Consider the following 23,464-nt stretch of genomic DNA (forward strand, 5'->3'; position numbering starts at 1 on the left):
GGGGGATGTAAAAGGGGTGGGGGAGTTGCATTACTGGTTAAGGAGAATATCACAGCTGTACTGTGGGAGGACACCACAGAGGGGTCATGCAGCGAGGCAATATGGGTGGAGCTCAGGAATAGGAAGGGTGCAGTCACAATGTTGGGGGTTTACTACAGGCCTCCCAACAGCCAGCGGGAGGTAGAGGAGCAGATATGTAGACAGATTTTGGAAAGATGTAAAGGTAACAGGGTTGTAGTGGTGGGTGATTTTAACTTCCCCAATATTGACTGGGACTCACTTAGTGCTCGGGGCTTGGATAGGGCAAAATGTGTGAGGAGCATCCAGGATGGCTTCTTGAAACAGTATGTAGATAGTCCAACTAGGGATGGGGCCATTCTGGACCTGATATTGGGGAATGAGCCCGGCCAGGTGGTCGAAGTTTCAGTGGGGGAGCATTTCAGGAGCAGTGACCATAATTCCATAAGTTTTAAGGTACTTGTGGATAAGGATAAGAGTAGTCCTCGGGTGAAGGTGCTAAATTGGGGGAAGGCTAATTATAACAATATTAGGCAGGAACTGAAGAATTTAGTTTGAGGGTAAATCAACATCTGACATGTGGGAGTCTTTCAAACGTCAGCTGATTAGAATCCAGGACCAGCATGTTCCTGTGAGGAAGAAAGACATGTTTGGCAAGTTTCGGGAAGCTTGGATAACACGGGATATTGTGAGCCTAGTCAAAAAGAAAAAGGAAGCATTTGTAAGGGCTGGAAAGCTAGGAACAGACGAAGCACTTGAGGAATATAAAGACAGTAGGAAGGAACTTAAGCAAGGAGTTAGGAGGGCTAAAAGGGGTCATGAAAAGTCATTGGCAAACAGGATTAAGGAAAATCCCAAGGCTTTTTATACATATATAAAGAGCAAGCGGGTAACCAGGGAAAGGGTTGTCCCACTCAAGGACAGAGATGGGAATCTATGCATGGAGCCAGAGGAAATGGGCGAGGTGCTAAATGAGTACTTTGCATCAGTATTCACCAAGGAGGAGGACTTGGTGGATGATGAGCCTAGGGAAGGGAGTGCAGATAGTCTCAGTCATCTCATTATCAAAAAGGAGGAGATGTTGGGTGTCTTGCAAAGCATTAAGGTAGATAAGTCCCCAGGGCCTGATGGGATCTACCCTAGAATACTGAGGGAGGCAAGGGAAGAAATTGCTGGGGCCTTGACAGAAATCTTTGCATCCTCATTAGCTACAGGTGAGGTCCCAGAGGACTGGAGAATAGCCAATGTTGTTCCTTTGTTTAGGAAGGGTGGCAAGGATAATCCAGGAAATGATAGGCCGGTGAACCTTATGTCAGTGGTAGGGAAACTATTAGAGAGGATTTTTCGGGACAGGATTTGCTCCCATTTGGAAACAAACAAACTTATTAGCATGAGACAGCATGGTTTTGTGAAGGGGAGGTCGTGTCTTACTAATTTGATTGAGTTTTTTGAGGAAGTGACGAAGATGATTGATGAGGGAAGGGCGGTGGATGTTGTCTATATGGACTTTAGTAAAGCCTTTGACAATGTCCCGCATGGCAGACTGGTACAAAAGGTGTAGTCACACGGGATCAGAGGTGAGCTGGCAAGATGGATACAGAACTGGCTCGGTCACAGAAGACAGAGGGTATCAGTGGATGCGTGTTTTTCTGAATGGAGGGATGTGACTAGTGGTGTTCCGCAGGGATCAGTGCTGGGACCTTTGCTGTTTGTCGTATATATAAATGATTTGGAGGAAAATGTAGCTGGTCTGATTAGTAAGTTTGCGGACGACACAAAGGTTGGTGGAGTTGCGGATAATGATGAGGATTGTCAGAGGATACAGCAGGATATAGATCGGTTGGAGACTTGGGCGGAGGAATGGCAGATGGAGTTTAATCCGGACAAATGTGAGGTAATGCATTTTGGAACGTCTAATGCAGGTGGGAGGTATACAGTAAATGGCAGAACCCTTAGGAGTATTGACAGGCAGAGAGATCTGGGCGTACAGGTCCACAGGTCACTGAAAGTAGCAACGCAGGTGGATCAGGTAGTCAAGAAGGCATTCGGCATGCTTGCCGTCATCGGTCGGGGCATAGAGTATAAAAATTGGCAAGTCATGTTGCAGTTGTACAGAACCTTAGTTAGGCCACACTTAGAATATTGCATGCAATTCTGGTTGCCACACTACCAGAAGGACGTGGAGGCTTTGGAGAGGGTACAGAGGAGGTTTACCAGGATGTTGCCTGATCTGGAGGGCATTAGCTATGAGGAGAGGTTGGAAAACCTCGGATTGTTTTCACTGGAACGACGGAGGTGAAGGGGCGACATGATAGAGGTTTACAAAGTTATGAGCGGCATGGACAGAGTGGATAGTCAGAAGCTTTTTTCCAGGGTGGAAGAGTCAGTTACTAGGGGACATAGGTTTAAGGTGCGAGGGGCAAAGTTTAGAGGGGATGTGCGAGGCAAGTTTTTTACACAGAGGGTGGTGAGTGCCTGGAACTTGCTGCCAGGGGAGGTGGTGGAAGCAGATACAATAGCGACGTTTAAGAGACATCTTGACAAATATATGAATAGGAAGGGAATAGAGGGATATGGGCCCCGGAGGTGCAGAAGGTGTTAGTTTCGGCAGGCATCAAGATCGGCGCAGGCTTGGAGGGCCGAATGGCCTGTTCCTGTGCTGTACTGTTCTTTGTTCTTTTTTAGTGACGCCGCAGAGGTCCCGGAGAGAAATATTAAGAAGGGCCCACGAGATTACAATGGCTGTACATGCCGGTATGCAAAAGACCAAAGCCTGCATAAGACAGCAGTTTGACTGGCCAAAACTCCACAAAGATGTGGTGGAGTACTGCAAGAATTGCCACAAGTGCCAGGTTGAGGGAAAACCCCAACCTACAGTGAAACCTGCAACCCTAAGTCGTGTACCAGTGTTAGGAGGACCCTCCAGCAGTGGGCTGGTGAACTGTTTGGGACTCCCACCGAGAACAAAAGGGGACAAGCAAGCACAAGGCTGGCAAAAGTTTAGAAAGTGAAGGGGAAAAAGTGAAGAAAAAAGAGGGCAGGTTGAAGGAAGTCCGGGAGGAATCCCGGATGAAAACCCCTCCTGTCCAGTCAGCCAACCCCGAAAATGTGGAAACGATAGACCCCACATCCTCCTGCGTAAAAGCAGACTCTAGAAGCACTCCACCAGAGTTGCTAACAGCAGTTACATGAACTTGCAGAGAATAAGAATGACCTCTGGGGGGGCATGGAAACCGTGTTGGTGATGCCTCACCTAGTCGAAGTGCCACAGGGTAGTGCAAAAGAGTCTGCATAAATACCTGCAGGTAGGTGTGTCCCAAAGAACGAATAGAAAATTAGCAAAGAATCCTCCCCAAAAACCACCCATTCCCCTAAACTCAAAAGCCTTTGCATGATTCAGCAAAGCACTGAAAGAGAGTTCAGGATAGACACACCGACTATTGACTCTTTTGGGGAAAAAACTCCAATTTAGGGCTAATTAAATCTAACCCCTCCCCTCCCACCCCCTTGGCAGTTCTCAGCAGAAACAAAGTCCCTCAACAGTCATGGAAATGGGCGAACTGAAGAAAAACTTCCCCAAAGACCTACCTGTTTACTGGGTTACCAAAAATGGGGCAATTAAAGCAGCACTGGCACCAAGAAAAGACGTGTAATTTTAATGAGCTTTAGGATTTATTAATGAATGGAAATGAATGAGAGAAATGCATGTTTTTTTCTGTATCTTATATTTTCTCTCAACCCTTTTAATGAAATGTTCTTTTTTCAAATTGTATTTCATTCCCCTTGGTGTGGAGGTATCATGCATGCCCCTACCTGCCAAGAATGAGGCATATTAATTTCGCCACATGGACATTAAATTTCAAATTGTTGCTGGGAAGAAGAGAAGGCCTGTTACAAGGACTGGAAAAAACATTTACATACTAACGGACATTGAAGGCAGGGAAGCGCATGCCATTCCCTGCTAAGATGATACAATACACAGAGCCAAGACGTGGTCAGACCAGTTAGTCACATGACTAACCTGCTTGGCAACCTGGGGTTTCTGAATTGTACAGCTTGAACTGAGAGCCTGCAGAAAGCAGAATGCTCCTAGACTGAAGAAGACCTCCTGCCTGTCTGTCTTGCTGCTCCCATCTCTTTCTCACAATCTCTTTCTCTGAATCCACTGAAGACACATGAACCCTAAAAGAGAAAAGTCTCCTATAGCGAACAAGGTTTAAGAAGAATACTGGGCCCCAACGAAAAGCAAGATCTACCTACAATCAAGGACTCTACAGTGAGCTCGAAGTACCGTAACCGTAACAACAACTCTTCAGGGCGGCACAGTGGCGCAGTGGTTAGCACTACAGCCTCACAGCTCTAGCGACCCGGGTGCAGTTCTGGGTACTGCCTGTGCGGAGTTTGCAAGTTCTCCCTGTGTCTGCGTGGGTTTCCGCCGGGCGCTCCGGTTTCCTCCCACAGCCAAAGGCTTGCAGGTTGATAGGTAAATTGGCTGTTGTAAATTGCCCCTAGTATAGGTAGGTGGTAGGAGAATATGGGGTTAATGTAGGATTAGCATAAATGGGTGGTTGTTGGTCGGCACAGACTCGGTGGGCCGAAGGGCCTGATTCAGTGCTGTATCTCTAAATAAATAAAAATAAATATTGCCTCATACCTTTCCACTTTATTTTTCTTCTCTTTTCTGTCTCTATTTGCATGTGTGTATCACGTATTTGTGCTCATGTGACGGCGCGGCGTGCATCCGTAGGCGTTAACCGAATTAGAGTTTAGGTTTAATAAATTTCAACTTTTCTTCTTGAAACCTAAAAAAGCCTGTTTGTGCTGGTTTCTTTGCCTTATAATTGGAAAGTGGTGAACAAGGATTCACCAAGGGGGAGCTAAAAACACGGTGTGTTTAAAATTAAACCCTGTTACAATAAGACCAGGTGAAGGCTGAAAGGAAGCCCTAGACCTCTTTCTCACCTGGTCGTAACAACATAATATGGAATTTATTTGGAAATGTTGTTTGAGCTTGTTAATCCAAGTTGTATTGTAAAAGAAAGAAGGGAATCTGTTAATCAGTTAATTGTGATTATATGTAGGTGGAAGGTGTTAACTGGGGTCTTACTTGAGCACTTATAAGCAGACACTTACTGAGACCGGGGGAGGGTTTGAGTGAGGAGCTACATTTTTGTAATCCTTTTAGTCTGTACAATAAATGTGAAACTGATTAAAGATAGGCTGCAGCATTATCCTTCCCTAACAAGCTTTCCGGAGTTTAACACAGTCTCCTACTCTAGATTATAATGTCATTACGGCACAGAAGGAGGGCATACGGCCCATTGAGTCCATGCCAGTTCTCCAGAGCAATTCAATCAGTCCCATTTCTCTGCTTTATCACCATAGCCTTGCAAATTTTTTCCCTCGTGTTCCCATCCAATTTCCTTTTGAAATCATAAGAACAGAAGAATTAGGAGCAGGAGTAGGCCATTCAGCCCCTCAAGCCTGCCCCGCCATTCAGTAAGATTATGGCTGATCTGTCCCAGGCCTCAAGTCCTCTTTTGGGCCTGCGCCACATACCCCTTGACTCCCCGAGATATCAAAAATCTATCTACCTCCTCCTTAAATACATTGAGTGACCTATCCTCCACAACTCTCTGAGGTAGAGAATTCCAGAGATTCACCACCCTCTGAGAGAAGAAATTCTTTTGTATCTCAGTTTTAAATGTGTGCCCCCTTATTCTGTAATTATGTCCCCTAGTTCGAGATTCCCCCACCAGTGGAAACATCTTCTCAACATCTACCCTGTCAAGCCCCCTTAAAATCTTATATATTTCAATAAGATCACCTCTCATTCTTCTAAATTCCAATGAATAAAGGCCTAACCTGTTTAGCCGTTCTTGATAAGACAACCCCTTACGCAGATCTCCAGGTGTGGCCTCACCAACACCCTGTACAATTCTAACAAGACTTCCCTATTTTTAAACTCTAACCCCCTAGCAATAAAGGCCAAAGTTCCATTTGCCTTCCTAATTACTTGCTGCACCTGCATGCCAACTTGTTGTGTTTCATGTTCAAGAATACCCAGATCCCTCTGTACTGCAGTATTTTGTAGTCTTTCTCCAACTAAATAATAATCTGCCTTTTTAATCTTCCTACCAAAGTGAATGACCTCACACTTTCCCACATTGAACTCCATCTGCCACGTTTTTGCCTACTCATTTAATCTATCTATATCCCTTTGCAGATTCTTTGTGTCCTCAACACAACATGCCTTCCCACCTATTTTAGTATCGTCAGCAAATTTGGATACACTACACTCTGTCCCTTCCTCCAAGTCATTAATATAGATAGTAAATAGTTGAGGCCCTAGGACCGATCCTTGTGGCACCCTACAAGTTACGGCTTTCCAACCTGAAAAAGACCCATTGATCCTGACTCTGTGCCTTCTGTGTGTTAGCCAGTCCTCAATCCATGCCAACACATTACCCCCAATACCCTGAGCTCTTATTTTGTGCAATAACCTTTTATGTGGCACCTTATCGAACGCCTTCTGAAAATCCAAATACACTACATCTACTGGTTTCCCTTTATCCACTCTGCTTGTTATATCCCAAAAGAACTCTTACCAAATTTGTCAAGCATGATTTCCCTTTCGTAAAACCATGTTGACTCTGTTTGATTGCATTATGTTTTTCTAAATGTCCTGCTATTTCTTCCTGAATAATGGACTGTAGCATTTTCCCAAAGACAGATGTTAAGCTAACTGGTCTATAGTTTCCTGCTTTCTGTCTCCCTCCTTTCTTGAATAGGGGCGTCACATTAGTGGTTTTCCAATCCGCTGGTACCCTACTGGAATCCAGTGAGTTTTGGTATATTATGACCAATGCCTCCACTATCTCTGCAGTCACTTCTTTTAAAACCCTTGGATGCAGGCCATCAGGTCCTGGTGACTTGTCTGCCTTTAGTCCCATCAGTTTGTCCAACACCTTTTCCCTCGTGATAGAGATTGTTACAAGTTCCTCACTCGCATTTGAACCTTGCTCATCTATTATTGTCGGGATGTTTATAGTGTCCTCCACCGTGAAGACCGATGCAAAATATTGGTTTAAGTTATCTGCCATTTTCCTGTTCCCTGTTATTAATTCCCCAGTCTCATCCTCTAAGAGTCCCATGCTTACTTTAGCTACTCGCTTCCTTTTAATATACCCGTAGAAGCTCTTACTGCTTGTTTTTATATTTCTTGCCAATTTACTCTCATCACTTTTCTCCCTCTTTATTAGTTTTTTAGTCATCTGCTTCTGGTTTCTAAAAAAATTCCCAATCCTCTGGCCTACCACTAGCTTTTGCTGCTTTGTATGCCTTTGTTTTTGATTTGATGCTCTCCTTAACTTACTTTGTTATACACGTGTGGTTCATCGTTCTCATCGAGTCCTTCCTTCTGACCGGAATAAATGTTTGCTGAGAGTTATGAAATATCTCCTTAAAAGTCTGCCACTGCTCCTCTACTGACTTTCCCTGTAGTCTATTTTCCCAGCCTGCTTGAGACAACTCTTTGTTCATACCTCTCTTGTTTAAGTTGAAGACACTGGTTTGAGACCCGAGTTGCTCACCCTCAAACTGAATTTGAAATTCTACCATGTTATGATCGCTTCCCCCTGGAGGATCCTTAACTACGAGATCTCTTATTAATCCTACCTCATTACACATTACCAAATCTATAATAGCCTGTTCCCGGGTAGGTTCTGCAACATATTGTTCTAAGAAACAATCCCTGATGCACTCTACAAATTCGTCTTCCATGCTACCCTTGCCAATTTGATTTGTCCAGTCTGTATACAGATTAAAATCACCCATGATAATTGCAGTGCCCTTCTTACATGCCTCCATTATTTCCTGATTAATATTTTGTCCGAACAGAGAGACAACTCCTTGGGGGCCTATAGACCGCTCCCACCCGTGATTTCTTTCCCTCGCTATTCCTTATTTCCACCCAAACTGATTCTACATCACAATGTATTATACCTATATCATTACTCACAACTGCACTGGTCCCTTCCTTTAATAACAAAGCTACCCCACCTCCTTTTCCTTTCTGCCCATTTTTCCGGAACATCGAATATCCTTGAACATTGAGTTTCCAGTCCTGGTCATACTGCAACCACATCTCTGTGATAGCTATGAAATCATATTCATTTATTTCTATCTGTGCTGTCAGCTCATCTATCTTGTTACAAATGCTACATGCATTCAGATAAAGAGCCTCATCCCAGAAATCATTCTGGTAAATCTCCTATGCACGCTCTCAAGGACCCTCACATCCTGCCTCAGGTGTGGTGACCAGAACTGGGTGCAGTTCTCTAGTTGTGGCCTGACTAGAGCTTTATAAATTTTCAGCATAACTTCCCTGCTTTTGTACTCAATGCCTGTATTTACTAAGCCCAAGATCCCATATGCTTTGCTAATTACTCTCTCAATAGGTTCTGTCACCATCAAAGATCTATGCACATGGACCCCCAGGTCCCTCTGTCCATGTACACTCTTTAACTGTGCCAGTTAGTCTATATAGCCTCTCCCCATCCATTCTGTCAAAATGCATCACCTCACACTCTGCCACTTGTCTGCCCATTCTCCTAGCCTATCTGTCCTGTTGTAGTCGATAGGCATCATCGGCAATATCAAAAAAAAGCAGTGGTCCTAGCACTGAACCTTGGGGAACACCACTGTCTGCCATCCTGCAGTTTGAAAGACAGCCATTTACCATGACTCGCTGTTTTCTGTCCTTGAACCAATTTTTGATCCAAGCTGACACTGACTCTCCAATTCTGTGAGCCTCAGTTTGCTTAACTAGCCTTTTATGTGGTACTTTGTCAAACGCTTTCTTAAAATCCATATAGACAACATCCATTGCTTTCCCTTCATCATCTGTTACTTCAACAAAAAAATTCAAATAGATTAGTCAGGTATGATCTGTATTTTATCAATCCGTGCTGGCTCTCCCTAATTAGCTCAAATTTCTCCAAGTGCCTTTTGATTGTTTCATCCCTGATTTTTGTTTCTAAAACCTTACCCACCACTGATGTTAAACTGACTGGCCTGTGGTTATTGGAATGTCCTTACAGCCTTTCTTGAATAAGGGTGTCACATTTGCCACTGTCCAAACTTCTGGCACCTCCCCCTTATCAGGGGAAGATTATGGCAAGTCCTTCCACTATCTCCGCTCCCACTTCCTTTAGCGACCTAGGATGCAAGCCATCCAGACCAGGCAACTTATCCACTCTAAGCACAGCCAATCTTTCCAGTACATCCTTCCTATCAATTTTCACCCCATCTATTTCCTCTATCATCTCCACTTCTCCTGATATTTTGTCAGCATATCCTTCCTTAGTAAACACCGATGCAAAGTACTTATTAAGTATTCTAACCTTGCCCTGTGCCTCTAAGCATGTATTGCCCTCCTTGTCCTTAATAGGCCTCACCCCCAGCTCTTACTACCTGCTTATTATTGCCTTTTATGTTACTGCCATTCTATTCTCATATTCTCTCCTTGCCAGTCTTATTTTCCTCTTCATTTTCCTTCTCAACTTATTGTATTTGGTCTGGTTCTTGCTTGAAGAATTCACCTGACATGCATCATACAACCTCTTTTTTTGTTTTGTCATATAATCTATCTCCCATGTCATACAAAGAGCCCTGGTTTTGGTTCGCTTACCTTTCGCCTTTGTTGGAATGTTTCTAGCCTGTATCTGAAACATCCCTTCTTTAAAGATCACCCATGGTTCCGTTACCGATTTTGCTCTCAATCCTTGGTTCCATTTTACTCTGGCTCAATCCCCTCTCGTCCCACTGAAGTTACCCTTCTTCCAAGTTACGAACATACGTATTAGGAGCAGGAGTAGGCCACTCAGCCCCTCGAGCCTGCTCTGCCATTCAACAAGATCATGGCTGATCTGATTGTAACCACAACTCCACATTCACGCCTACCCCCAATAACGTTTCACCCCCTTGCTTAGAAATTTAGAAGTTCAGCTTTAGATTGTTCCTTGCTCTTCTCCGTTACTAATATAAACCTTATGCTACAATTATTACTCTTACCCAAGTGTTCCCGCACAGACACTTGGTCCACTTGGCCTCCCTCATTTCCCAGCACCAGATCCAGCAATGCCTCCTTCCTAGCTGGACCAAGAACATACTGGTCAAGCATATCCCAGCACCTCAAAATTTAAAATCTCTTGCCTACTTCAGTCTTTCTTTCCCCTAACAATGTTCAATCTTTTAAAATTCAAGGTTGGCGTTAACTTAATCATCACACTTTGATTTACACGATCTTCTTTTTCATTCTTTTCAATTTGGGTATTATACTGCACTATGGGTTCTGAGGATCAAAGAGTACAGATGGCCTCAGTTTAATATGTCACCCAAATGACAGAACTTCCAATAGTGCAGCACTCCCACGGTGCTGCATTGAAATGCCAGCTACATTACGTAGTCAATTATCTTGAATGGGGTTTGAATCCCCAACCTCTGACGTGGAGAGAGAATGCTACCAATGGCCAAGGTTGGCACCCCAAAGATGAGCTGATCAAAAAAGGTTAAGAGGTACTATCTGTACATTGGACTAGTGAGAAATGTGAAGAAACTGTACCTGAAGAATTGAAAGAATTTTATTGCTCCATTGACAGACATGGATATAAATGGAGGTTAAATAGATGACCTAACTCAACCAAGTCCTCCTCACCCATCATCCCTGCACTCACTGACCTATGCTGGCTCCCAGTTAAGCAATGCCTCGATTTTAAAATTTCTGTCTTTGTTTTCAAAACCCTCCATGGCCTGTCTCTGTAATCTCCTCCAGTCCTACAACTCTACGAGAACATAAGAACTAGAAGCAGGAGTAGGCAATTCAGCCTCTCGAGCCTGCACTGCCATTCAATACGATCATGGCTGATCTCATCTCGGCCTCAACTCCACTTTCCTGCCCGGTCTCCAAACCTTTCAACCCATTATTAATTAAAAATCTGTCTATCTCCTCCTTAAATTTACTCAATGTCCCGGCATCCACCACACTCTGGGGTAGCGAATTCCACAGACTCACGACCCTTTGAGAGAAGTAATTTCTCCTCATCTCTGTTTTAAATCTGCTACCCCTTATCCTAAAGCTATGACCTCTCGTTCTAGATTGCCCCACAAGAAGAAACATCCTCTGTACGTCTACTTTGTTAATCCCCTTAATCATCACATATACCTCAATTAGATCTCCTCTCATTCTTCTAAACTCTAGAGAGTAAAGGCCTAAACTGCTCAATCTCTCTTCATAAGACAAACCCCTCATCCCTGGAATCAATCTAGTGAACCTCCTCTGAACTGCCTCCAATGCAACTACATCCCTCCCCAAGTAAGGGGACCAAAATTGTACACAATATTCCAGGTGCGGTCTCACTAATACCTTGTACAGTTGCAGCAACGCTTCCCTACTTTTATACTCTCTTCCTTTAGTAATAAATGCCAAAATTCCATTTGCCTTCCTTATTACCTGCTGTACCTGCATACCAGTTTTCTGCGATTCATGCACGAGGACACCCAGATCTCTCTGCTCCAAAGCACTCTGAAGTTTCTCTCCATTTAGATAATAATTTGCCTTTCTATTCGTCCGACCAAAATGGATAACCTCACACTTATCCACGCTAAACTCCATCTGCCAGATTTTGGCCCATTCACCTAACCTATCCATATCCATTTGTAAATTTCTTATTTCTTTATTGCACACCTCCGATTCTGGCCTCTTGAGCATCCCACATTTTAATCACTTTGCCATCAGCAGCTGTGTCTTCAGCTACCAAGGCCCTAAGCTCTGGAATTCCTACTCTAAACCTCTCTGCCCCTCTTTCCTCCTTTAAGGCACTCCTTAAAACCTAGCTCTTTGACCAAGCTTTTGGTCTTCGGCCCTAATATCTCCTGATGTGGCTTGGTGTCACTTATTCTTTGTTAACATTTCTGTGAAGTGCCTTGGGATGTTTTACAATGTCTAAGATGCTATATAAATTCAAGTTGTCGTTATAGCGATTCAGCCATTATACTGTGAGCAGACTGGAGGTTGTGAACATTGCGCGCATGTGATCTGAAGGGAGTTGATGAATGTGCAGTGCAGCCATCAGCAAAGATAGGGTTGGATAATGAGTGGAGAAAGTCATTGATGCAACGAAGGAACAGATTGTGAGAATATAGAGCTCTTGAAGTAATGAAAAAGTAAAATAACGGGAGCAATTTTGTGGACTGTGCAGTATTTAAATCTTTTTAAAATTATTATATATCTGAACAGCTTTAAATTGAAAATATGCCTATGTCCTGGATTTTTCAGGGTTTTTTCATGGCAAACTGTCAGCATTCGCTTAAGTAAATATTGTTTTCATACAGTGAAGAACTACGCAAAGAAGCACGTCAGCTAAAGCGGGAACTATTGGCAGCAAAACGGAAGAAGGCAGAAATTCTTAAAAAGGAAGAAGAGTCACAAGGTAATAACTAAGAATATATTTATACCCGTTGCTGCTATTTCAGATTTGTATAGCTGTGTTGTTCCAGAAATCAGCATAAGGCATGTTAATGTGGCTCAGATGTTTACTACTACACCCGGATGGGCACCCTGCTCCATTTGCCACATTCCCACACCGGATTTAAGATCGAAAACATAGTCATCTAATCAAGCATCTAGGCATCTGTCCAACAGTGATCTATTTGTACTTTCAATTTGATATACTGTATTCACCGCTCACAATGCGTACATTGGGGAGACCAATGCCGATTAGGTGATCGCTTTGCTGAATGCCTGTATTCAGTCTGCAAGCATGATCCTGAGCTTCCAATCGCTTGTCATTTTAATTCTTCGTCCGATCCCATTCTGACCTCTCTGTCCTCACCCTCCTACGCTGTTCTAATGAAGCTCAACAGATGCTCAAGCAGTAGCCTATCATCTTTTGATTAGGTACTTTATTACCATCCAGACTCAACATCGAGTTGAACAATTTCAGATCATAACCACTGCTCCCATTTCTTTGGACAGGAGGTGCTGGTAATGATACTGCTGTTTTCATTTTCAGCTCCTGTAGACCCCTTTTTTGTTACATGTCCCATTACTACCCACTTTTGCCTTTCACCATCATCCCTTTTGCCATTTAATCAACTCTGCCTTCCACCCTATTATAGACCTTCCCTTTTCTTCTTTCCTTATCTCCCCCTTTCCCTTCCTCTATACTTGCCTCAAATGTTTTACATCTGTAACATTTTCTAGTTCTGACAAAAGACTACAGACCTGAAACATTAACTGTCGAAAGACGCTGCCTGACCTGCTGAACAATTCCAGCATTTTCTGTTAACATTTCAGATTTTCAGCATCCATTGTATTTTGCCATTGTATATAAATAATGGTGATAGTATATGTTCAAAGTGAATATAGTCAGTACGTTAGTACATAAGCATGTTAGTAGTTACACAGACCATTTCACCCCATTTCACGTATGTTCCTGAGCAGTACTATCTGCTTATTATTCTCTGGATATTTCGCTCACGTGATTAGCTAAGGGTGGCCTTCATAATCATTGCTTCTATTGTTTTTAGATATTTATTTTACTGAGGCCTTTCACCATTCATATTTCCAACACCTCCACCAGACATCTATCCAACAATGAATATTCCATTCTCAGGCTATCTTACTTAATTTCTCAGTCTTTCATCAGCATTGTCTAGAGTGTAATTAACCCTTACCTCTATCACATCTTACTCTACTTATATGCTGCTGAATATTCTTCCTGGGTTATTCATTCTTACAATAATGCTTACAATAATCCTTTATATAGAGAAAAATAATGATCACAACACTAACCCCAAGGAGGCCATTGTTTACAGCACTATGCTCTATTTCCAACCTTTAATCCATTTCCTAACACGCTGCCGCACTCCCTCTATGCCTTAATTTTGTCAGCATATACTGCACCATATCAAAAGCTTTTTGAAAATCCATATATACAGGATGAAATATTTGACTTTGTAGCCCCAGTTTTTAAGGCTGTGTGGGTGCTGCTTTAGTAACAAAATGTCATCCACGTCACTTCCAGCGTGCCACATGCCAAACACCATCAGGGAGTTAGTGGGGGCATTATGTGCATGCGCTGCAAGTATGCAAAGTAGACAGATCGTGATGCCATTCAGCATCTAACACTGATTTGATGCCAGACCTGCCATTTTGAAACTCACTGCTCTAGCTAACACCCTCTCTTAAATACGTACAGCTGGAAATGCATTCAGCAGTACAAAGGAACCCCCTCCACCCCCTCGCCAACAGCGTTATATAAAGGGATCATCAGCAACTTGCAGGTTAGTTGCTGATTAGTTTCTACTGTTTTGTTTGAGTTTGCGGATGTGATAGGTGTTTGGAAAAGTTGATAACAGTTGGTAAAGTCTGCAGTGAGCGGTACTGCATGTGGGGAAGGCATTGCTTATGACTGCAAGGGCTCTGAGTACACCATTTGCTCCCAGTCATGGGTACTAAAGCAGCAGTCCCGTTTGGGCTGCAGCGTGAGAGTGAGAGATGGTGCAGAGGCAGCAACTAAGAAGGCAAGCTGCTCGCTGAGGGAGAACAGGGAGAAGGGCTTTCAGCAGGAGGCCTTACCCACCTAGGGTCTCTAGGAGCACATCCCCTCCCTCCACCTGGACCAGGAGCAGTGTGTTCAGCGTCTGTGATTCAGCAAGGAGGTGATCACAGAACTCTCCTCTTTTGGAACTAGTCCTACAGCCTCAGAGCAGATGAGGACGACGGTGTCAGTGGCCATGAAGGTGACTGTGACTGCAGACATGTGGCTTTGTGGGTGGCGTATCTCAATGAAGAGATGTACCAAAACCACAAACAATATTCCTCACTCACTGTGCAGTTGGTGTGCAACCACGGTCAGCACATCATGCTGGTGAATGCTGCTATCCTAGCAACAGTCATGATGCGTTCATTCTGCTTCAGTCCACTATTCCAACAATCCTTATTTAAGGAGGGATATACTTGCATTGGAGGCAGTTCAGAGAAGGTTCACTAGGTTGGTTCCTGGAATGAAGGGGTTGTCTTATGAGGAAAGGTTGAGCAGGTTGGGCCTATACTCATTTGGGTTTAGAAGAATTAAATTAACTAAGAAAAATAAATTAATTAGCAATAATAAAGATGGCAGGGCAGGTGATGTGTTGTGACTGCAGAATGTAGGAGCTGCTAGACGCCAGCGTGATCCAGAGCAAACACGTTTGCAGTAAGTGTCTGCGGCTTGAGGAACTTAGGCACAGTCATTGAACTGGAGGCTGAGCTGCAGACACTGCGATGCATCAGGGAGGGAGAAAGTTTCCTGGACACTTTCTTCCAGGAGGCTGTCACACCCCTTAGGTTAGGCAGAACTGAGCTGGTCAATGGTCAGGGACAGGAGGGTGTGACTGCGAGTCAGGCAGGTATGGGGAATCAGCATGTAGTAATGGAGGAGCCTCAGCCCCTGATTTTTTCCAACAGGCATAAGGTGCTTGCTACCTGTGTGAATGAGGAGACGGACTGCAAGGTGGATGAGTGGACTGACCATGGCACCATGGTGAAGGATGCCATTCAAGTTGGCGGAGCCAAGAGGAATGTGGTAGTGATAGGAGACTGTATAGTCAGGTGGATCGATACTGTTGTCTGCAGCAGTGACTGGGAGCTCCAAAGGTTGTGTCGCCTGCCTAGACTAGATTATTGTCAGGGTTGAGGACATCACACAGCTGGAGAGTAACTTGGAATGGGAAGGGGAGGATCCTGTTGTCGTGGTCCATGTGGGAACCAATGACATAGGTAGAACCAGGAATGATGTTCTTCAAAGAGAATTTGAGGAGTTAGGTTCCAAAATAAAATGCAGAATGGATGGGCAATAAATGTTGGCCTGGCCAGCGACGCCCACATCCCATGAATGAATTAAAAAAAAGGTAATCATCTCTGGATTGTTACCTGAGCTACGTGCCAATTGGCATAGGGTCAAACAGATTAGAGAATTAAACGTGACTCAAAGAATGGTATGGGAAGAAGGGGTTTTGATTCATTGGGCACTGGCATCAGTACTCAGGAAAGAATGAGTTTTTCCTTTAGGATGCACTCCACTTAAACCGGGCTTGGACCAGTATCCTAGCCGGTCATATAACCAGGGCTGAGGACAGAGTTTTAAACTAACAGGGTGGAGGGGGTTCGGGTGAAGGAAGATTTAGAAATCTAAAGAGAAAGGTCGAGACAGCAAAACAGTATAGCGTTGTGGGTAAAGATAAGCAGAATGGGACAGAGAGTTTAATAAAAATTATGCATTAGTGAATAGGGTCATTGAAGGGAATAGAAGTTTAAAAAAATGAAATTAAAAGTTCTTTATCTGAATGCACAAAGCATCTGCAATATGATAGATGAACTAGTGGTACAAATAGAGGTAAATAATTTAGATGGAATCACCATTACAGAGACATGGTTGCAAGGTGATCAATGTTGGGAAATAAATATTCCAGGGTACACAATATTTTGGAAAGACAGACAGAATGGCAAAGGAGGAGGGGTAGCCCTGATAGTAAATGATGACAGTAAGGGCATTAGTGAGAAAGGGCCTGGCCTCAGAAGATCATGAAGTAGAATCCATATTGGTGGAAATTAGGAAGAGCAAGAACCGTAAAACACTTCAGAGTGATTTGGACAGTGAGTGAGTGGGCAAATGCATGGCAGATGCCGTATAATGTGGATAAATGCGAGGTTATCCACTTTGGTAGCAAAATCAGGAAGGCAGATTATTATCTGAACGGCTATAAACTGAGAGAGAGGACTATGCAACAAGATCTGGGTGCTCTCGTACACCAGTCACTGAAGGTAAGCATGCAGGTGCAACAGGCGGTAAAAAAGGCAAATGGTATGTTGGCCTTCATAGCGAGAGGATTCGAGTACAGGAGCAGGGATGTCTTGCTGCAATTATACAGGGCCTTGATGGAGTAGCTATGCTGTTGGACAGAGCATGAAAGAAAAAATTATTAGAGCTTGTAACAAAGGCAATGTAATAATCATGGGGGACTTTAACCTTCATATAGACTGGGACAATGAAATTGGCAACAGTGGTCTCGGAGATGAGTTTGTAGAATATTTTGATAACAGTTTCTTGGAGCAATACGCTGTGGATCCAACTAGGGATAAAGCTATCTTAGATTGAGTATTGTGTAATGAAGCAGGGTTAATTAGTAATATCATAGTAAAAGATCCACCAGAAAATAGTGATCGTAATACCATTAAATTCCATGTTAAGTTTGAAAGCGACATGCGTCAATCACAAACAAGAATCTTAAACTTAAAGCCAATTATGTAGGCATGAAAGGAGAACTGGCTAAGGTAAATTGGATGAATAGACTAAAAGGTATAGTGGTAAATGAGCAGTGGGAAACCTTTAATGAACAATTCAAAATGTTCAACAAGAGTACATTCCATTGAAAAACAAAAACTCAGCAAGGAAGACCCATCCGTATTTTATTCAGGAAGTTAAAGATAGTACTAGATTCAAAGAGGCTTACAATGTTGCAAAAAAGAGTAGCAAATCTGAGGATTGGGAGTGTTTTATCCTACAGATTGGAGGGTAGCTAATGTAACCCCACTATTTATAAAGGGAAGTAGAGAGAAAGCAGGGAATTATAGACCAGTCAGCCTGACGTTGGTCGTGGGGAAAATTCTAGAGTCCATTATCAAAGATTTTATAGCAGAGCACTTGGAGAACAGTGGTAGAATCGGACAGGGTCAGCATGGATTTATGAAAGGGAAATCATGCTTGACAAATCTACTAGAATTCTTCAAGGATGTATCTAGTAGAGTTGATGAGGGGGAGCCAGTGGATGTGGTTTGTTTGGACTTTCAGAAAGCTTTCGACAAAGTCCCACATAAGAGATTATTGTGTAAAATTAAAGCGCAAGGAATTGAGGGTAGTGTATTGCGATGCATAGAAAATTGGTTGGCAGACAGAAAACAAAGAGTAGCGATAAATGGATCTTATTCCGAATGGCAGGCAGTGACTAGTGGGGTACCGCAGGGATCGGTGCTTGGACACCAGCTATTCACAATATGTATCAATAATTTAGCTGAGGGAGCTAAATGTAATATCTCCAAATTTGCAGATGACACAAAACTGGGTGGGAGGGTGAGTTGTGAGGAGGATGCAGAGAGGCTTCAGAGTGATTTGGACAGTGAGTGAGTGGGCAAATGCATGGCAGATGCCGTATAATGTGGATAAATGCGAGGTTATCCACTTTGGTAGCAAAATCAGGAAGGCAGATTATTATCTGAACGGCTATAAACTGAGAGAGAGGACTATGCAACAAGATCTGGGTGCTCTCGTACACCAGTCACTGAAGGTAAGCATGCAGGTGCAACAGGCGGTAAAAAAGGCAAATGGTATGTTGGCCTTCATAGCGAGAGGATTCGAGTACAGGAGCAGGGATGTCTTGCTGCAATTATACAGGGCCTTGGTGAGGCCACACCTGGAATATTGTGTGCAGTTTTGGTCTCCTTATCTGAGGAAGGATGTTCTTGCTATAGAGGGAGTGCAGCGAAGGTTTACCAGACTGATTCCTCGGATGGCGGGACTGACGTACAAGGAGAGATTGAGTCGCTTAGGATTATATTCGCTGGAGTTCAGAAGAGTGAGGGGGGATCTCATAAAAATCTATAAAATTCTAACAGAACTTGACAGGGTTGATGCAGGAAGGATGTTCCTGATGGTGGGGGAGTCCAGAACCAGGCGTCATAGTCTAAGGATACGGGGTAAACCATTCAGGACTGAGATGAGGAGAAATTTCTTCACCCAGAGAGTGGTGAACCTGTGGAATTCGCTACCACAGAAAGCAGTTGAGGCCAAAACATTGTATGTTTTCAAGAAGGTGTTAGATATAGCTCTTGGGTTTAAAGGGATCAAAGGATATGGGGCGAAAGTGGGAACAGGTTACTGAGTTGTATGATCAGCCATGATCATAATGAATGGCAGAGCAGGCTTGAAGGGCCGAATGGCCTACTCCTGCTCTATGTTTCAGCAACCAGCAAGGGGCCACCAAAAAGTTGATAAAAAAGGAAAAAATAGAATATAAGAGTAAACTAACCAGTAATATTAGAATAGATTGTAAGAGTTTTTTTACAGGTATCTAAAAAGGAAGAGAGTAGCTCAAGTAAACATTGTTCCCTTAGAAGCAAAGACATGAGAAATTATCATGGGGAATGGGAAAATGGCAGAGGCATTGAACAAATATTTTGTGTCTGTCTTCACAGTAGAAAACACCAGTTTCGTACCAGAAATAGACAGAAACCTCGGGGCTAAAAAGTGATTAATATCAGCAGAGAATGGTATTGGAAAAACTTAAGGGACTAAAATCTGACAAATCCCTGGGACCTGTTGGCCTACACCCGAGCGTTCTAAAAGAGATAGCTGCAGAGATAGTGGATGTGCTCGCTTTGATTTTCCAAAATTCCTTAGATTTAGGAACATTGCCATCAGATTGGAAGTTGGCAAATGTTACACTGCTTTTCAAGAAAGGAGAGAGAGAGAAAACAGACAAGTTAGCCTAGAATCAGCTTTTGGGAAAATGCTGGAAACTATTATTAAGGACATCAGAACAATGCACTTAGAAAAGCACAGTATGATTAGAACAGGTCAGCATGGTTTTACTAAAGGGAAATCCTGTTTGACAAATTTATTAGATTTTTTTGAGGATGTAACTGGTAGGGTGGATAAAGGGGAACCAGTAGATGTAGTATACCTGGATTTCCAAAAGGCATTCGACAAGGTGCCACACTAAAGGTTAATAGGCAAGATAAGGGCTCATGGAGTTGGGGTAATATATTAGCACAGATAGAGTATTGGTTAATGGACAAGACGCAAAGAGTGGGCATAAACAAGGCATTTTCAAGTTGGCAGGAAATGAATAGTGGAGTGCTGGGGCCGCAGCTATTTACAATCTATGTTAATGACTTAGATGAAGAGACAGAGAGTAATGTGTCTAAGTTTGCTGATGGTACAAAGGTAGGTGGAAAAGTAAGCTGTGGAGAGAACACAGAGAGGCTGCAAAGAGATCTAGACAGGTTAAGTGATTGGGCAACAAGGTGGCAGATGGAGTATAATGTAGGTAAGTGTGAAGTTATTCACTTTGGTCGTAAGAATAGAAAAGCAGAATTTTTTTGAAACCTGTGAAACTTGTAAGTGTTGCTGTTCAGAGAGACTTGGTTGTACTCGTAGAAGGAATGCAAAAGATTAGCGTGCATGTACAGCAAACAATTAGAAAGGCAAATGGCATGTTAACCTTTACTGCAAGGAGATTGAAGTGCAGGAATAAAGAAGTCTTGCTACACTTGTACAGGGTTTTGGTGAGACCACATCTGGAGTACTGTGTGCAGTTTTGGTCTCCAAACTAAGAAAGGTTTGTTACGACCAGGTGAAAATGATGTCTCAGGGTCTTTTACTGTCTTCACCTGGTCTTATTGTAACAGGGTTTTGTTTTTTAACACACTGTGTTTTGAGCTTCCCCATTGGTGAATCCTTATTCACCACTTTCCAATTATAAGGCAAAGAAATGAGCACAAACAGGCTTTCTTAGGTTTAAAGAAGAAAAGTGAAATTTATTAAACCTTAAACTTAAACTCTAATACAATTAACGAATATACGACGTGGCCATGCTAGCATGCATACGCGATACGCATATGCAAATAGGGACAGAAAAGAGCAGAAGAAAAATAAAATGGAGAGGTTTGAGGAAATATCAGAAGAGTTTCTTGTTTACTGTGCTTCGAGCTCACGGTAGTCCTTTTGTAAGTAGTCTTGCTTTTCGTTGGGGCCCAGTATTCTTCTTAAACCTTGTTCACTGTAGGAAACTTTTTTCTCTTGGGGTTCATGTGTCTTCAAAGGTTTCTGAAGCTGGTGAGAGCGAGATGAGAGCAGATAGGAGAGAGGTGTTCTCAGTCCAGGAGAAAGCAGCTTTCTGATTTTAAATTCCCTGTTGGGAAGTTCAAATTCAAAAAACTCCATCAGCTAGTCATGTGACCAGACTGGTCTGTGTACTGGGGAAGTCCCTTGTTCCAACACAGTCTGTTATTATGCAAATGTATTTCCAGTCAGGGGCTCCAATTGTTTTTTTAAAGCAAGTTCTTTCTTCAACAATAGTTTAAAATCGATGTTCATGTGGTGAAATTAATTTTCCTCATTCTTGGCAGGTGGGGGGCTTGCCTGACAACTTGCATTGGCGGTGGTACAGTGAAGTTTCACTAAATTGGTCCCTGGGATGAGAGGGTTTTCCTTTGATGAGAGGCTAAGTAAATTGGGACTATATTCTGTGGAGTTTAGAAGAGGAAGAGGTGATCTCATTAAAACATACAGGATTCTGAAGGGAATAAAAACAAAATACTGCAGATGCTAGAAATCTGAAATAAAAACAAGAAGTGCTGGAACCACTCAGCAGGTCTGGCAGCATCTGTGGAAAGAGAAGCAGAGTTAATGTTTCGGGTCAGTGACCCTTCTGAAGGGGCTGGATAGGATAGACGCTTAGAGATTGTTTCCGCTGGTCGGGGAATGTGAAGCACGGGGCACAGTCTCAGGATAAGGGGCCGATTATTTAGGACTGAGACGAGGGGAAATTACTTTACTCAAAGGGTTGTGAATGTTTGGAATTCTCTACCCCAGAGGGTTGTGGATGCTCCATCAGTGAATACATTTAAGACTGGGATAGACAGATTTTTGGTCTCTCAGGGAATCGACGGATATGGCGAACGGACGGGAAAGTGGGGTTGACGCGTAAGATAAGCCACCATTGTATTGAATGGTGGAGCAAGCTCGATGGGCAGTATGGTCTACTCCTGCTCCTATTTCTTCTGTTCTTGTGAGCAGGCTGTGCTGAAGGGAGCAATGTGTGGGTCGAGTGGTGCAGCTGGTATGATAAGGCATGTGAATATATATTCACTGGGGGGTGCAGCGCTGATTCACCAGAATTATAATGGGGCTAATACAGTTAAATTATCAGGATATGTTGCATAGGCTAGGCTTGTATACTGCTGGAATATTGAAGATCAAGGGTGATCTAATTAAGTATCTAACATGATTAACTAAGTTGGTAGGGTAGATAGAAACTACTTCCTCTGGTGTGGGCATCCAGAACATGGGGGCATAAACTTAAAGTTAGAGCGAGGCTATTAGGGGATGGTCAGGAAGCACTTCATGCAAAAGGTAGCTGAAATTTGGAACATTCTAACCTGAAAAGCTGTTGAGACTTGGTCAATTGAAATTTTAAAAACAGATTGATTTTTGTTAGGGTTAAGGAAGCAAGGCAGGTAGATGGATTTAAGATACAAATCAGCCATGATCTTATTAAATGACAGAACACACTTGAGGGGCTGAATGGCTACCCCTGTTCCTGTGTTCCTTTGCCTGCAGAGTGTAAGGTCTGAATAGTGAATCGGAACTTCACATAATATACCCTTGTTTTTTCTGAGAAGTTTTTGAATGTGTGTGATTATAGTTAAACCTCATTACAGCCTTGGTTCAAACATGCACAAAAGAGCTGAACTCAGGAGGTGAGGTGAAAGTGACTGCCCTTGACATCAAGGCAGCAGTTGACGGGGTATGGCATCAAAGAGCGCAAGCAAAACTGGAGTCACTGGGAATCGGGGAAAACTCTGCTCGTTGGAGTCATACCTAGCGCAAAGGAAGATGGTTGTTGGAGGTCAATCATCTGAACTCCAGTATATCACTGCAGGAGTCCCTCAGGGTGATGTCCTAGACCCATGCATCTTCAGCTGTTTCATCAATGACCTTCCTTCAATCATAAGGTCAGAAGTGGGGATGTTCGCTGATGATTGCACAATGTTCAGCACCATTCGCGACTCCCCAGATACTGAAGCAGTCCATGTAGAAATGCAGCAAGACCTGGACAATATCCAGGCTTGGGCAGATAAGTGGCAAGTAACATTTGTGCCACACAAGTGCCAGGTACTGAGCATCTCCAACAAGAGAATATCTAACCATCTCCCTTTGACATTCAATGGCATTACGGTCACTGAATCCCCCACTATCAACATCCTGGGGATTACCATTGACCAGAAACTGAACTGGAGTAGCCATATAAATAACGTACTTACAAGAACAGGTCAGAGGCTAGGAAAGGAATCCTGCTGCAAGTAACTCACCTCCTGACTCCCCAAAACCTGACCACCATCTACAAGGCACAAGTCAGGAGTGTGATGGAATACTCTCCACTTGCCTGAATAGGTGCATCTCCAACAACACTCAAGAAGCTCAACACCATCCAGGACAAAGCAGCCCGCTTGGCACCCCATCCATAAATATTGGCTCCCTCCACCACCGACGCACAGTGGCGGCAGTGTGTACCATCTACAAGGTGCACAGCAGCAACTCACCAAAGCTCCTTAGACAACACC

The 23,464-nt window shown here is 43.3% G+C and overlaps 1 protein-coding gene across 2 annotated transcripts in view; it reads left to right on the forward strand.

Moving 5' to 3' along the window:
- The window catches only part of cwc27 (CWC27 spliceosome associated cyclophilin), a 422,942-nt gene that overhangs the window by 284,255 nt on the left and 115,223 nt on the right, over positions 1-23,464 (forward strand). For both annotated transcript variants that reach the window (XM_068034150.1, XM_068034143.1), the window contains exon 11: positions 12,412-12,509. In XM_068034150.1, the coding sequence (XP_067890251.1) occupies positions 12,412-12,509 (98 nt within the window). The remainder of the gene's footprint in view (positions 1-12,411; positions 12,510-23,464) is intronic.

Source organism: Heterodontus francisci, chromosome 1 (genome assembly GCF_036365525.1).
Source record: "Heterodontus francisci isolate sHetFra1 chromosome 1, sHetFra1.hap1, whole genome shotgun sequence".
Taxonomy (NCBI): Eukaryota; Metazoa; Chordata; class Chondrichthyes; order Heterodontiformes; family Heterodontidae; genus Heterodontus; species Heterodontus francisci.